We start from the raw sequence: 16,335 nt of genomic DNA, 5'->3' as shown, positions 1-16,335 counted from the left end.
AAACCTCCTGACACCAACTGTTGGGCTCGCAGTATGTGGGACACTGCAGTTATCAACAACGCTTCATTTCACCCGTTTAGCCCAGTGGCATGCTGAGTCTTTAGCACATCTGGCCAGCAGTGTATGGCTGTCAGTGGGCTTCTGGCCAATTCCATACCCTGCCAGCACTCAGCATTTGTTGAAGTCACTGAGGAACTGTTTGCGAGAATTAAAACACCACCAACAAAAAAAAAAACAAAAAAACACTGCAGCTTCAGAAGTCTTTGTATTATTAAACTAAATATGGTGACAATACCCCGCGACCCTTCACAGGAACAAGCGGTTACAGCAGATGAATGAACAAATGAATGGTGACTGAGGTAAGTCCATACTCTTTATGAAAATTGTTGTTAGCATAATGGTTAGTTTTGCATGCAAAGTCCTTAGCTTAACTTCCCATATCGTATTCTTGGTTTGGCATGTGTTTAAGCATGTCCAGCTTGTATTTCTATCAATTAAAAGACCAGACGAATGTAGAGCTTGTTTCATTTGCTTTGGTACAACACAACCCTGTCCCGTTTATTCAAGAGGCTCTTCCCTAAGCATTGTTTTGATTGGTTGTGGGACTATCCAACTGCTTCGTAAAGCCTTTTGTTCTGCACCCGCAGGAAAACGCAAAGCAAGTGACAACCTCTGAGGCCAAAAAGTTAAGCCGACACAAAAGTGCCGAAACTGCAGTTCCTATAATGACCACTTGAGGCAGGATCCAAAAATGAGTCAATCCCCTTAGACCTCCATGTTGAACTGTCCAACCAGTCAGGCGACATTGTTTCAGGTTGCGTGAAAGCGAATGGGTACAGCCTGGTACAAAAAACTGTTTTGGTCTCTATAGCTAATATTTCCATGTCTGTCTAGGCTTTAAACGTCTGCCTCGGCCGCACTCATGACCCACCTCCTTTTCCATGACTGAATTAGCTCTAAAGTAGGTGGAGTTAAGTACTCCCAAGATGGCGACAGCTAGAGCCACCACGGTGAACTTTAAAACTGCTCTTATGGCATCCCATGAGAGAACCATGAAAGCGCCGATCTATCTTTTAGTCAGTGAGTAAAACTCAATCTCATACATTCTACACACCAAGCAGGCATAACATTATGACCACCTTCCTAATATTGTGTAGGTCTCCCTTGTGCCTCCAAAACAGTTGTGACTCATCAGAGAATGGACATGGGTCTTCTGAGGGTGTCCTGTGGTGGTGTTGTTAGTGGGGGGCCTTTGGGTCCTATGGGTTGAGGGGAGGGGCCTCTGTAGATCATCCCACAGATACTTAATCAGTTTGGGATCTAGTGAAGGTCAACACCTTGTGCTGTTCTTCATGTTTTTTTGATCCATTTAATTAATGAATTTCATCAGTCTTACAGTTACATTCCATTGTAACCGTTTTCAAACATTTATTAATCCATTTGCTATAACTGATTGGTGTGTAACCATGCACCATTATCCAACAAAATCCTCAGTGGCACCAAGGAAACATTTCAGGTAGACTTGCTTAGAAGCAGATTTGTTTGGTCTATTTCTCATAGAAATATAAGCATTATTAAAAAGCTGTAATTATTTAAATATAATAATATCTTGTTTATTTGCATTAAACATTAGGCTGATCATTATATAACATTTATGTGAATATGGAGGATGGCGATGATGATGATGATAGTGGAATGATGAAAATGAAGAATAGCCCCGGCGATGATGGTTTTAGTATTTACGCTGGAGGTGATGAATGGGAACGATAATGTGAGCTATAAGAGAGGTCACGGTGATCACACTGATGTTTATGTGATGATAACGGAAACGCTGCTGATGACGGTGGCGATAAAGGGGATTATTATGTCTTCGGTGCCTGTGTTCGGAGATGCTGCGGAGCGCAAACTGTCCCTGAGGACCGAACCAAGGCTGGGAGGAAGGGAACCAGCAACGAAGACGGGGGAAGGATCTCGCCGCCGTACGAGACGCGCTCATCTTCGGCTGCTGAGGTCATTTAATGAGGCGGCCTGTGGCTTTCTAGCCTTGAGAGCGGGCTCATACACCCACACATGTACTGCAGCCTCTCCAACCTCAAGGCTGCCAGACAGACAGACAGACAGACAGACAGTCAGTCTCCTTCACACCTGCCCCTCCACACTGCCTCTGCTCCCATTGTGTTTCAGACACCAGAAAGTATTCTGTATGTTAGGTTAAAACCAAAGTTAGTCAGATTTCAGTCTGCATCAGTTACCTGCTCCTTAATATCCGCCAGGGCTGTGTTTAATTAACTATTCTTTTAAAAATAAGATCTTAATGTGAAAATTTTACTCTGTAAGAAACAGAATTATTCAAACCCACGTGAACCAATGTGCTTTATGTTAATAATGGACTAAAAGCAAATGTATTCTTCTCTCTGTTTGCTTCCTTTTGTTTCTTTTTGTGTATGTGTGTGTGTGCGCACCACACAAAATCATCCTTCTTTACTGTCATGGTTGTTACACTAGTACGTTATCAGTTGGCTGTTTTTATATTATGCCATATGTAATACAATATTACTATACTATTATTCCCATACCATCACAGAATTCCAAATTAGAAATGTTTACTTTCTTTTCTTTAATCTCTCTTTCCTGAACTTTTAAAAAACTAAATTAAATTAATCCTTTCTCCTTCACATACATATACCTCCTTCCAGACTTAATATTCACCCACACAACACAGCACATAACCTTCTATGTTGTTCCATGTTCTGTTCCAATTGTTTTGTCCCTGTCCTGTAAGTTTAATGTTGATGTCTCAATGCCTCAATGAACAATTTTAATTTAGGCTGGAGGCAAATATGATTTGTTTCTTAAATCAGATTGCCAAGAGACTTCTCACACTGCTGTTTGCAACTGAACAGATTTGATTTGCGGGTTCAGACATTATCAGTTTAACTGTGGCAATGGTGTAGGTGTCAATAATTACGGTGCAACGCTTATGACTTTCTCTCATTTCCTTTTAGTCTCCCTACTGATGTCTATGTCTATTTTTATGTCAGCGTACATATTCATCAGTCAGTCTGGATTTGATGTCCTCAAGTAACACAAAAAAACAAACAAAAAAAACAAAAACGACTGAAATACGATTTACACAGCCAGAGCGTCTGATCTGTGAAATCTGCCTGGAACTGTATTTTGAAAAATCTAAATATACCTGGTTTGGACCGGCAGGCTGCACAAAGTCAAAATGTAACACTGACCTCAAAACAAACCTTGAGCAAGAGAAATAACCCCCAATTACTTGGTGTTTGAACGCTGTTCTGAGAAACTACTGGGAGGTAATGCACGAATGTGAAGCCAAAAATCACCAGAAAAGAAGGGCCACATTCAGCTAACCCCATTTGTGGATAAAAAAGGAAATCTAACTGACAACTGGAGAGATTTCTTTCCAAAGCTTTGGGAGGTTGTCCATAGCCAGCGGCGGTGTATAGTACAGAACGAGACACAGCCGTTAAATTAAGCTATCCAGACAAAAACTAAAATTTTCACAAGCTTACCTCCAGAGTCGTTAAGACTATTTTGGCTACAGAAGAGAAGTAGGCGTCCCAGAGAAACTGAGTCTGCTGGCGGAGAGCCTGGATCCTGTCACGCCCCACGGATCGGGTAATGGAGGGAACCTGAAGGAAGAAAAGCAGGAGGAGAAAAAAATGACAGGGAGTTAGATTAAGTTAGATTTTAAACAATGTTGAGCGAGGGATGAGAATCGGTGTGTGTGAGGGAAAGTGTGAAGGAGGGCGATGGACCGGTGGAGGAAGCAGAAGTAATTTTGTGAACATGCAGAAAAGATTAGAGGGAAATTCTCCCCTGAGACTTTCCCACCTCCACATCTCACTCTGTCCGTCAGCCTATCCCCACGACAGCATGATGTCCAGCTATGATACTGTAGTCACACCTAACAGCAAATACTATTAAATGTCTGATACGAGGGACGTTTAAAACTACTGCTATTCTCCAGATTTGTTCAATGTTTTGTTTCAGTGTCTTTGCTAATTTCTCCAAAAACGAAAGATTGACATACACCGTTCAGCCATAACATTAGAAGTAAATAACATTGACCATCTTGTGACAATTCCATGTTCTGCTGGGAAACGTTTGGACCTGGCATTCATTCATGTGGATGTAACTTAGACATGTAGCACCCACCTAGACCAGATCAGGCACCCCCACCCCATAGCAATGACACTCCTTGATGGCAGCATATTTTTTCATATTTTCAGTGTTAAAACAACTTCCCATACATCGTACATTGCTTAACAGTTGTGCTTTTATTATCTTTGAGTGAATATCAAAGGAAATAACCCGCCGTTCCTTGAGGCCTCAATTCACGTTGACATGGAAAACATGAGCAGCTGGCTGGTGGCTTTTGAGAGCAACACTCTCAGGAAGTGGCATTAGAGGGATGAAATCAAGGGTGGGTGGGGGGGTTAAGATGATCCCGACAGAGGAGCTTCACATCCAGAAGTGCCAAGAACTCGGAGCAGGATTCTCCCCTGATGCTCACTTTGGAGGAAAACAAACTACCTTCTTGATGAAGTTTGGCACGACCTTAGCTGCCCCGCCCAGGTATGAAGCTGTGAAGGGAACAAGCAGGCAGGCTGGCAGCCAGTGCTTTCTGAAGATCAGCTGGTGGATTTGGAGCCTAGGAACCTTCTGGCGTTCTGGCCACAGCAACAAAGATCTCTCACGGTGCCAAGATGTCGGACGTGATCAGAGGAAAATCCACTCTGGTCTCAAAGAGGGATAGAGACTGATGGTGCTGATGTGAGTTGATCTGAAAGTTCTGGTTGCTGTCCAGGAGGAAGTTGAGGACTTGATCAGTCAAAGAGCTCTTTGGCTTCATCTTTCGGGCTGTGACCAAGGAGCTCCCATCTTACTGAGGCTTGGGAAGTTGAACGATGCAGCTCTGAGATTGAATTAGTCTTAAGTGATACTTTCTCTGAAATATACCAGTTTTCACATGGATTATGTGTCAAACATGAATGTCCTTTGTGTTTCCTATATATATGTAAGGTACTTGTCAAAATACACATTATCACATTAGACAACATTAGAAGAAAAGCAGCATTAGAAAAGCAGTTATGCTCAGTATTCATGCAGGGGTGGACCTCGCAGACAACATTTGACCTGAGAATGTTGCCTTCTGCTTATCATGCCTCCATGCAGGTTCTGCTAATCAACAGGTTCTATTTCTTCTGTTACGTCGCTGAGATCTGACGACAGCAGCTTTAATTGTCCATCTCTCTGAGGTGGAGTATAAACAACACCAATCAAATCAGCTCCATTTTCTTCCCTCCATTGACTCTAATAGTGTTTATGATTCTCAGCAGGGGTGTTTGGTGTGTGTGTGTCTGTGTGTCCTCTCCACGGGGTGGGGGGGACAAAACTCTCCATATTAAACAGCCGCGTGCTGCGGTTCTCAGTGATGTAATTGAAAGTAATGAGATTCAACTCTCTCAGCAGGTGTTGGAGATCCAGCGCTTGTGTTCAACAGCGAGTTCTTGTGTCGAGTGTTTGTTACTGGAAAAAAAAAAAAAAAAAAAAGCATCCAGAATCGTTTCACCAACCTAATGTTTGATCGTGGTTCATATTGTATTTTTCATATTACCGATGCCATTTAGACCACATGAATAAATTCTCTTCTAAATGCTTTTAATGACTTCTTAAAGTTGACTGTGCAATAAATCCCGAAACCCTTCTGGCTGAACGGTCTGACGCTTCTGTTACTGAAAGTGATTTTGTTCCTGCCTCCATCCAGAGGAAACTAATTAAACAGCTTCAAGAGAGAAACCTTGGTTAATAAAAAGCAGAAATCAACAAGCAGGGAGGATGTTTCACTGTTACAATCTATTAAACAGTCTACATTTTATTTAAAACTTACAAAGAAGAAGATGTTTATCTCATGTATAAAAAAGGGGTTAACTTGCCCACAGAGGGGTGTTGGAAGATGAGTTTCCAAAACATAAATAACATTTGTATTTGACAACTATAGCCACTTTGACAAAAAAGAATCCTTCAACTTTGGCGAAAAAGACGTCATCACCCATCATGTTCCAAACATTCTAATTCGAGTTCCAACTGCTTTGAATATTGTTACAATTAATTTTCATAAAACTGAACAGGCAGCATTTAAATAATTTTGGTGAGCTTTGCATGTGTACATCCATCTGAAGGCAGAAACTGGATGTTTCAAATATAGATCCATACATTATACATTATTTGATCTATTGTTCTATTACCTCTAGTAAATTCCCAAATGTATCCATTATTTTAGCTATTTCAACATTTTAGGTGTATCTCTATTAATAATGTCTTCTGTGCCTTTCAGTATTTAATCTGTATATCTATAGTGAGCATTTATCCAACTTTAAACTACATATTTATCATTTAATTCATGAATTTCATTTGACATTGTTTCTTACATTTACATTCTACTGTATCTTTTTTCAACCATTTATTAATTCCTTGCGTCTAACTGGTTTGACATTTCTGCTGTTTTGATAACTAGTTTTTATTATTTACGAAGGTATTTTCTTTCTTTTTTTTACTCAAATTGCAATTTCATATTTTTAAAATTAGTTATGATTTTCTTTCCTTGTATCCATTGGTAACTGTATATGTTGTTCTCCTGGTTGGGAACTCTTAACGTTATAAGACGTGTTCCTAAATGTCATTTCTAAATGCTGAGGCGTAAACTAAATTGCCTTCACCTTTATTTTACTGGGGTGGCATTTTAAAGACTATAAAATTGTTAAATTGAATCTAAGCATTTTTTGGATGCCATCATGGAGAAGCAAGGACATTTAGATCTATTAGTATCATTTATTTTATTTTTTTTTCAAAAATGTCTTTGCTTATTAGGAATTTAGGCGGAAATACAAACATCAAATAGATTTTAGGGAAACCACAGTGAAGCATTGGGGTGTCTAAAAACAGAAAAACACAACTTAAAAAAAAAAAAAAGATTTTAAGTTGACCCATCCATCCGCCCTGACCTCTTAGCTACAATGTTGTCAACTGAACGTCAACATGTTTGGAAAGAAACTGATGTTGTCTTTCCTCTCAAAGTGGAGACTGCGGAGTGTATTCCTTTGTTTTGTGCTGTGGATCATCCCACAGATACTTGATCAGTTTGGGATCTAGTGAATTTGGAGGCCAGGTCAACACCTTGTGCTGTTCTTCATGTTTTTTTAGTTGTTCCTAATGCATTTTTGTGTGTGTGTCTGTGTCAGGCTGCATCCTGCTGGGGATGGCTGCTGCCATCAAGGAGTGTCATTGCTATGGGGTGGGGGTGCCTGGTCTGGTCTAGGTGGGTGGTACATGTCTAAGTAACATCCACACCAGTCCATGCCAGGTCCAAAAGTTTCCCAACGGAACATTGAATTGTCACAAGATGGTCAATGTTATTTACTTCTCCTGTCAGTGGTTTTAATGTTGTGGCTGATCGACCTATTAATTCCTCACACCTCTGACAACATTTGAGTGTCGTTGTGGGTCTTTGTGATTTTTGATGATAAAAATGGGGTCAAATTTATTTCATTCAAAAGTCAAATATGTGCTTTTTAATGATGACTTGTCTGCTATTGTGTGTTTCACAGACAAAAAATTAAATCATCAACATCATGGCTCGGTGCTGACAGAGAGCCGGAGACATACTAATTAAAGGCAGACATTTTCCGATACCCTACACACACACACGCACACTTCCTGGTCTCTGTGTCCAGGTGGCAGTATAGGTCTCACAGGTGACACATAATAATACTGAGAGTAATTAGAGAATGTAAATATCACTGACTCTGCCCGCTGCTGTAATTAAAGAGAACAGAAGGCGATTTGATCGTGAGGTAATCCGTCTCAGATAAAAATAGCTCCTGGTGGAGGTGTGAGTGACGGCGAGTATCACAGCTGTCATATCTGAATGAAATAAAACAGCCTCATGGCTGGAGTTGGAATTGAAGTCAGCGTCTACACATCAGTTATGTGCTGACAGGTTCCACTTCTGACAAGAGTTTGGCCCATATTCTCAAAAAATAAAACCGATACGAGTCTTGATTTTATGTATTAAACGGTTCGTAGAGTGTGAAGGCAAGGGAAACTTTGGGAAACACTTGAAGTAGAAAAGTGTTAAATGAATTCAGTGCTGTCTAGTGCAATTGTGATGATAGTTCAGGAAGTCGAGGTTCCTTATTTATCAATTCAAGATGGCTGCCTCAGCCCTGTGGTGGATTTTCCAAGATGTACTCTGCTCACTAACCTGCAACCATCTACAGAACAAGCTGTTACAGGTAATGGATGCATGGAAGATACTGCCTTCACATAAATACCAACCTTTAATTTATCTAATTCTGAAAACTATGCCCATTGGTGTACGCAGTAACATGAGAAAGTAAGCACAAAGCCACTGTAAAGCCTCTGTGAAAATAGTGAATAAAGTTGATAGACTTGAATCCCACTGAAATAAAGTGAGGGGATTTTTAAAGTGGTTGCAATATTTGCAGGGAAAGCTTCAAATGAATTTAGCAACAAAGAGATGTCAAAGATTGGATGCAGAATTATGTTAAACACATTAGTTCTAGCTTCTGGGGCCAGAGGTGGAGTTACTTTCTTTGCCCACAGAGGAATAAAACATCTATTGATATTTCTTCAATAAACCAGTACACCAGTCAGGCATAACATTATGACCACCTTCCTAATATTGTGTAGATTCAGATTCAGAATCTACATTTTGTAGGTCTATATTAGGTAGGTCAATATTGTGTAGGTCTCCGTTGTGCCTCCAAAACAGTTGTGACTCATCAGAGAATGGACATGGGCCTTCTGAGGGTGTCCTGTGGTGTCTGGAAACAGAATGTTGTTAGTGGGGGCCTTTGGGTCCTATGGGTTGAGGGGAGGGGCCTCTGTGGATCATCCCACAGATACTCAGATCGGTTTGGGATCTAGTGAATTTGGAGGCCAAGTCAACACCTTGTGCTGTTCTTCACGTTTTTTTGAGTTGTTCCTAAAGTGTTTTTGTGTGTGTGCCTGTGTCAGAGGTGCCTGGTCTGGTCTAGGTGGGTGGTAGAAGTCTAAGTAACATCCGCATGAATGCCAGGTCCAAAAATTTCCCAGCAGAACATTTAATTGTCACAAGATTGTCAATGTTATTTACTTCTCCTGTTAGTGGTTTTAATGTTGTGGCTGGTTGACATTCTCCTGGTGGTACACATTTTATAGAGCAAGTGTAGTGAGCAAGTGGCCATTTCTAACTACGAAGAGAAAAAGTGCTAAAAGAAAAATGAAGCTGATTAAACTGTCGTAGCTGCTCTGTTTGACAGTTGCTGCAACACATTCCCTGATTCATGCGTTTCACATTTCTGTCTGAATCAGCCTCAGCTGGATCATTGCCATTGCCAACAGGGATCTGGAGCCAGAGAGGACAACTATAAGAAGGAAGATGTTGGCATTTCACCACCCTGCTGCTGAATGGTCATATTTTATTTGCTGATGGTTGAATAAAGTTTGCAGACTTCAGCCAGGTTGATTGGCAGCTTCCACTGACCTCCGTCCTTATACCTGCTGTTGTATAACATAATAATCAATAATTTCCTGCCCCCTGTTTGAATATTTGCTTTTATTAAATCTTCCCATAGTGGCTGTAAAAGCCTATCCATCATGTTATTCTCCAGCATTTATTTCTCTTTACCTGTAACAGCAGCCTCTCATCTCCAATGACGGCGGCTTTCCCCCAGTCGATCACCTCAGAGAAGGGAAGCTCCCAGCCGTTACTCAGGATAACGGGAATACAGGCGGCCTGCGAGAAAATACAAGGAGAAAGAGGAAAGACGGCTGGGTATGACAAGAAATCATTCTTGATTGAATAAGTGATGGTTAGAAAATTATATTTACTTAATTAACCGTATGGAAAGCAGCTGTCAACACTGCACCCACGGTCATAAATATATTAATAGATGTCAATAAGTCAGAAATGATTAGTGGAGTTCAACGGTATCTTCTGTTTTCTTTTTACATATAACCACATAATCTTGATCACATTAGATCTAAGTGGTGTGAGAGACCTTATAATCTTCTATTCTCTGTTGGAGACTTGCTCAATATCAAGATGTACAAGGGATCTTTACGTTTTTAATCTCTGAACAGAGGTTAACTGTGCCCTGCGGCCGGTTCCTGTCATTCTGACAAACGGATGTGAACCATGTCATCATAATATCTAAAAAGAAAGCAACTCTCACCCACACATTCTCAAAAGGAAAAAAGAAGAGGACTTTTTTTTTTGTTTTGTCAAGCTGTCAGTAACTGTGACTGTTGTACGCTGTCAATGTGTCTCTGAATATAGTCCAGTCAGCATCAATCTGATGTTTCGTGGAGCACTGCTGGTTTGGGCCTATGGGGAGATTTCAACATGGCTGCAAATCACCCAGATTGTTCTGACTGATGGTCATTAAAAACCCTCTTGTATTCCAAACTGCACACATTGTAATGCAATCTGATTGGGTTCTGGGGGGACTGGCACTTTTGTCTAAGAGAAAAGTCAGCTAGCAATTAAGACCTTCCTGTAAAACACAATGAGTCAGGAACATCTGGATGTCATGTTTTCCATGGAGAGAGAACTAGTCAGGAACATGTCTGATCTCAGCGAGAGGGTAAATGATCATTTTAATGTTTCCAAATATACCAATCGAGCATAACATTATGACCACCTTCCTAATATTGTGTAGGTATCCCTTGTGCTTCCAAAACAGTTGTGACTCATCAGGGAATGGACATGGGTTAGTGGGGACCTTTGGGTGCTATGGGTTGAGGCGAGGGGCCTCTGTGGATCATCCCACAGATACTTGATCAGTTTGGGATCTAGTGAATTTGGAGGCCAGGTCAACACCTTGTGCTGTTTTTAAATGGCTGTCTTATCTGTTCTAGGTGGGTGGTGCATGTCTAGGTAACATCCACATGAATGCCAGGTCCAAAAGTTTCCCAGCAGAACACTGAATTGTCACTAGATGGTCAATGTTATTTATTTCTCCTGTTAGTGGCTTTAATGTTGTGGCTGATCGGTGTAAGTGAGTCATGTAATTTAAATTGAGTTTAAAGTGAGTTATGTGATTAACTTTTTTGTGTGATAAGTGCAACAGCTGAACTGCAAAACTTCTATTTATTTATCATTAATACTAAAGTAGTTTCCCTTCTATTTATAGCTAAAGCCTTTACATCCAAAGTTACTGATCTGATAAGACGGTAGCCATCTAGTGGTTACTGCTGTTATTGCTGTCAGAGTTGAACGGCAAAAAATGACCGGTCAGTGTGACAGTGTCTAGTCATCCTGCTGTTTATTTACCCACTGAACAATTCAACATAGACATAACAGCAACATTGTCCATTAATTGCCCCCCTGAGAGCTTAAGCAGAAACACACTAAAAGCGTTTACATGATTTCACAGCTGGAAAGAGAGAAGTCGCAGTGACATCTGAGGTCTAGACAGGAGTTTAAAGCAGAGCGCTGAGAAGGATGACTTCACCGAGGGATTTATCCTCTTTGGTAGTTTCCGTCTGATGAGACACTTTCAACGTGTTCCAAGTAAGTTTTCTTTTCAGAAACAAATGGAGTTGCCAAAAAGATTAAGGACATAATGCAGCGAATTCATTTATTTTCCCTGTGACTCTCGATATGTAGAGGATTCATTTTGTGCGGCTTAATCCATTTCTGAGCCGGTTTCATTTCCCACAGGAGCTGTCTCTGTGTTGCTATAAATTCTTTTTATGAAGCGCTTCTTAAAAACCGGTCATCATTCATGGTTAATGGATAGGAGTTGATTGTGCACTCCGCTGTGCTATTAAACAGTGTTTAAAGGGGAAAATACTCTTTATTTTCTGGCTAATTTCTTTCATTTTACGCCTCATAGAAGCTTGTGGTGTTCTTTTATTATCCTTTCAGCTAAAATCATATAACAGCTAATAAATTACTGGTTATGGGAATTAGACAAAGCTGAATTCATTGAAGAAGAGAGGTTTTATATGAAATACTGTAATCTTTTCTTTATTTTTTCTTTAATGAAAACTGGACATTAATGGTAAAAGGAGGAATGATGGAAAAAAGGCTTAAAGATTCTGTAAAATAATAACTGTGGACAGCTCATGATCCAATCGGGCAGGTTGGTTTGACGCTATATAAACTTTATTTATATAGCGTCAATAACAATTCAACTTGTCTGAAGGCACTTTACAGAACACCCAGAGAAACCTTCTGGGAGGGGGGAGACTTGTCTCCTTGAGGCCGGACGGGTAGAGGTACAGAAAATTAAGGGAGGTGGGACAGGGGGGGAATACTTGTTCAATATTAAGATGTACAAGGGATCTTTGCTTTTGTTGTATTGGATAAAGCTGGCATCTAACTGTGTATTAACAGTGGATATGTTAAATTTATGGTTATAAGAATGAACAGGAGTACAGGAGCAGTGATGATACACTTTGCAAGATATCAAATACCTTAAAGTTTAAAGAATGGAGACTCTAAACATCACAGCTGAGGGACCACACTTACTGTACACCCAGTATAAAGTATTTGTCTTTTTTTTTTTTTTTTTATAAATGCTTATAATTGTATTTTTAGAGACTCAAGGTTGACAGAATATAATGATCCTGATCGGGATTTCTCATGTAACATCACTTCACCACCAACACATCGTACAGTATGATCTGAACATGAAACAGCCTGAAACAGCAGAGACGGAGAGAGGGTTCAAATGTTCCAGTGCGTCTGGTAATTTGAATTTAAAGTTCAAGTTCGACTGGATTCTCAATCAACTGAAACTGAGAGATTAAAGGAGATTCACTAAATGTCGAGTGCATGATCAGTGACCTGTCGACGCAAGTTCTCGCCGCTTTGATTAGTCTGGCTTTGACAAACGACTTTCTCTTGTCTTTTCCTCCCTGTCATGCTCTTAGCGTCTCTCTGTTTGTCTGTCCTCTGAATGCTGATGATTATTACGTGTCTTCAGAGGCGACTTATTTTCGTTGTTCTTCCCTTTTCTTATCTCCAGGAAATAAACATCGGATTTTCTGAAAAGACCATTAAGATAATTGGCTTGCATTTAAGATGAAAGTTTAATTAGAGGTATTGAACATTTTTCTCTGTCAGTCATTCTTTTGATTGCTTTTAAGCAATCTCTCCTAATTGAAACTCCTACTGTAGCTTTCCTTAATATCCCTGAAAAATCCCGGCCTCGACTTGCAGATTGATTTTGATTAAAAACAGTGAGCGTTAAGGAGACGTTGGTGGAGCCTTTGTCTTATTTGCTTTCATATTTAACCTTTCCAACAACTGCAGATGTGTGTTTTCCCAGACAAATAAATTAATTAGGCAAGTAAAGTACGTATTGTTGCTTTAGCATGGTCTGCCGGTACTCTACTCTTTGGAAACTAGCTGTTCATCAGCATTTTTTCAAAAATATACATCATTTACAACAATGATAAAGTCATTCAGGTATTTTATTAGTGAGTTTGGTTAAAATTGGGTTTAATTAGGTGAATTTTGTTAAGGTTAAGGAAGAATATATAATGGTTAACATGGCCACATGGAGATTTCTTGTGATGGTTACAATAATGTTTTGTTGACACAGCTTTCCACCCTGACCCCCTCAGGTCATTTGCCTGATGTCCTCGGTCTTATAATTACTACAATGGCGTACATTAATGCTTTAATCTTTAAGTTTAAATTATATTTCTCTAATTGCACTGTTAGTGAATATTGAATGCAGGACATAATATTGCTGCTTTTACTGGAATAAACTTAGCTAGTACCGCATGTACTTTTTTATTTTTTTTACACTACGAACACTAAATATGGAAAAACTTACCAGCAGAAGGTTGGCGCATTGCATGCACACATAAACATACTTGGACAAAAACACAGTATCGACAAAAAAGACCCACCTGCAAAGCCTCCAGGAAGCGGAAGGATCCAAGGCGTCGACCCCTTGGCACCAGGCAGAAACTGGAGTTATGAAGCAGCTCCTGGTAGTCGAACCTATGCAAAGACAGATGACAAGTCTGGTTAGAAGATAAAAGAACGGCTCAGCAAGAAAAGAAACAAGTAAAAAACACAGGGCAGGGTTTCTAAACATTATTTATTTCAACTTGCCAGACTTCTTAGTAGATTTTTCAGACTGTATTTGAATGCTGAGAACAAGTATTCAAAGTTGGTTTTCCAGATGCGACGGTACTCTGACAAAGATTTGATGTGACACACAACACTTTGGCTTTCATTACTCAGTAATCAGAAAGAATGGAGACAGATGAGACAACAGCCTGGTAATAATAAGGCCTATCAAGCTGAAAGAAACAAAGAACGAGGTGAAAAATGATTGCCAACCTGAATCTATACTTCCACTGCACTCTCCTCCTCAGTGTCCACATACTGATTTGAAACAACCATCAAAAGCGCAGACTAGCTTGATATACTCGAAAACGTGTTGTTGCAATGTGGTAGCTCCTGCACATCAAAAGCCACATGGTGGATAAATAATGAAAAGTGCTGGAATCCACAGCTGTTATATAATCAAACACCAGTGGCCCTGATCACTTTTCATCTGATCAAGACGTTAAACTCCAGAGTCGCTCATGCACCTTTACTGAAGGTTGCACTCAGATGTGCAGGAGAGAAAAAAAATAAAAACTATTGAACTATTGATCTGAGAGCACAGTGAATTTTGTCTATCAAGTGAGATCAGGGAGAGTGTTTGAAGACCAGAACTAATATTTTACTGATGAAATTCTTTTAGTGCAGGTTAGCATCCTCTTGGAGCTTTCAACGAAGGGTTTGGTGGATTTTAAGGGGGATTCTAGTGTGACTGTAGACTTTAGAGAAATCGACCAAAAATAGATGTGGAACTTCATCATTTGGAAAACAGCAGTGTGTTAGCAAGTTGGACTTTCAGCTGCAACACAATACCTCAGTGGTGTCAAAATAAACCAAATAGTTTGCATGAGGAAGAGCACAAAATGAATGTTAGCGCAGAATCCTGTAACGGAGCTAACCAGAATGGGACTCAGTCCAACAGTTTCAGTAACAGAGGCACAAGCAGGCATCCACAAGTTAAACCAGCCATTGCTTCATGAGAACACTGGAAATGATCACTAAACACTTAATCCCTATCATCTCCAATATTTTCTGCCATGCTTGAGATTTTTACTTCCCCGTTTCTAAAGGATTGGAGAGTTAAGTTATAGATTTGCTTTTATGTACCATTAAAAATATGGATGTGTGTTGTGGAGATCTTTGCTTTTTGGTTCAAAGTCTGGTTTAGTTTCATTTGCAAATAACCACCATTGTTGCCTTAAATGCATAAATAAACACACATGGTCAGCCACAACATTAAAACCACTGAAAGGTTAAGTAAATGACATTGACCATCTTGTGAAAACACAACGTTCTGCTGGGAACGTTTGGACCTGGACCTTTAGACATGTATCAGACTGCAACTTCCAGTACAGCCTGGTGCAAGCGCAGTTTTCGTCTTCACAACTACACCGATCAGCCACAACATTAAAACCACTGACAGGAGAAGTAAATAACATTGACCATCTTGCGTCAATTCAGTGTTCTGCTGGGAAACTTTTGGACCTGGCATTCATGTGGATGTTACTTAGACATGTTGCAGCCACCTAGACCAGACCAGGCACCCCCACCCCATATGGTATCAGCCATCCCCAGCAGGATGCAGCCTGACACAGGAACACACACACAAAAACGGTTTAGGAACAACTCAAAAAACATGAAGAACACAAGGTGTTGACCTGGCCTCCAAATTCACTAGATCCCAAACTGATCAAGTATCTGTGGAATGATCCACAGAGGCCCCTCCTCTCAACCCACAGGACCCAAAGACCCCCACTAACAACATCCTGTTACCAGACACCACAGGACACCCTCAGAAGGTCCATGTCCATTCTCTGATGAGTCACAACTGCTTTGGTGGCACAAGGGAGACCTACACAATATTAGGAAGGTGGTCATAATGTTGATGGGTGGCTGATTGGTGTATAACCTCACTCTGCACTGTTGGGTTTAAGAGCTGTATGTACATACTGTTTGTTTTCCACACTTTGTTGTAAACTGGATGTTTCCTGTTGTTATAACTAAAAGCTTTCCCCTAGCAAACTGGAGGGATACTTTTGTTTTGAAGACATTGGAGGAATATGGTATACAAGTGTAAATTGTGAGGCATTTGCTAACATTTTCAGAAATGCTGATACACTGTAATGTCCTTAAGTCGTACAGAGAAACAGCCTAACAGCGATAATATC

At 40.2% G+C, this 16,335-nt stretch overlaps 1 protein-coding gene across 2 annotated transcripts in view; it reads right to left on the bottom strand.

Annotated features, from left to right (window-relative positions):
• LOC311499619 (exostosin-1) overlaps positions 1-16,335 on the bottom strand; it is a gene marked incomplete at its 5' end in the record, with an annotated part of 291,053 nt that overhangs the window by 33,991 nt on the left and 240,727 nt on the right. For both annotated transcript variants that reach the window (XM_084560680.1, XM_084560681.1), the window contains 3 exons: positions 3,540-3,659; positions 9,722-9,829; positions 13,963-14,056. In XM_084560680.1, coding sequence (XP_084416806.1) covers positions 3,540-3,659; positions 9,722-9,829; positions 13,963-14,056 — 322 coding nt within the window. The remainder of the gene's footprint in view (positions 1-3,539; positions 3,660-9,721; positions 9,830-13,962; positions 14,057-16,335) is intronic.

The sequence above is a fragment of the Chelon labrosus genome (assembly GCF_963514085.1).
Source record: "Chelon labrosus genome assembly, chromosome: 14".
In the NCBI taxonomy this organism is placed as follows: Eukaryota; Metazoa; Chordata; class Actinopteri; order Mugiliformes; family Mugilidae; genus Chelon; species Chelon labrosus.
This window is presented reverse-complemented; position numbering and strand designations above follow the sequence as displayed.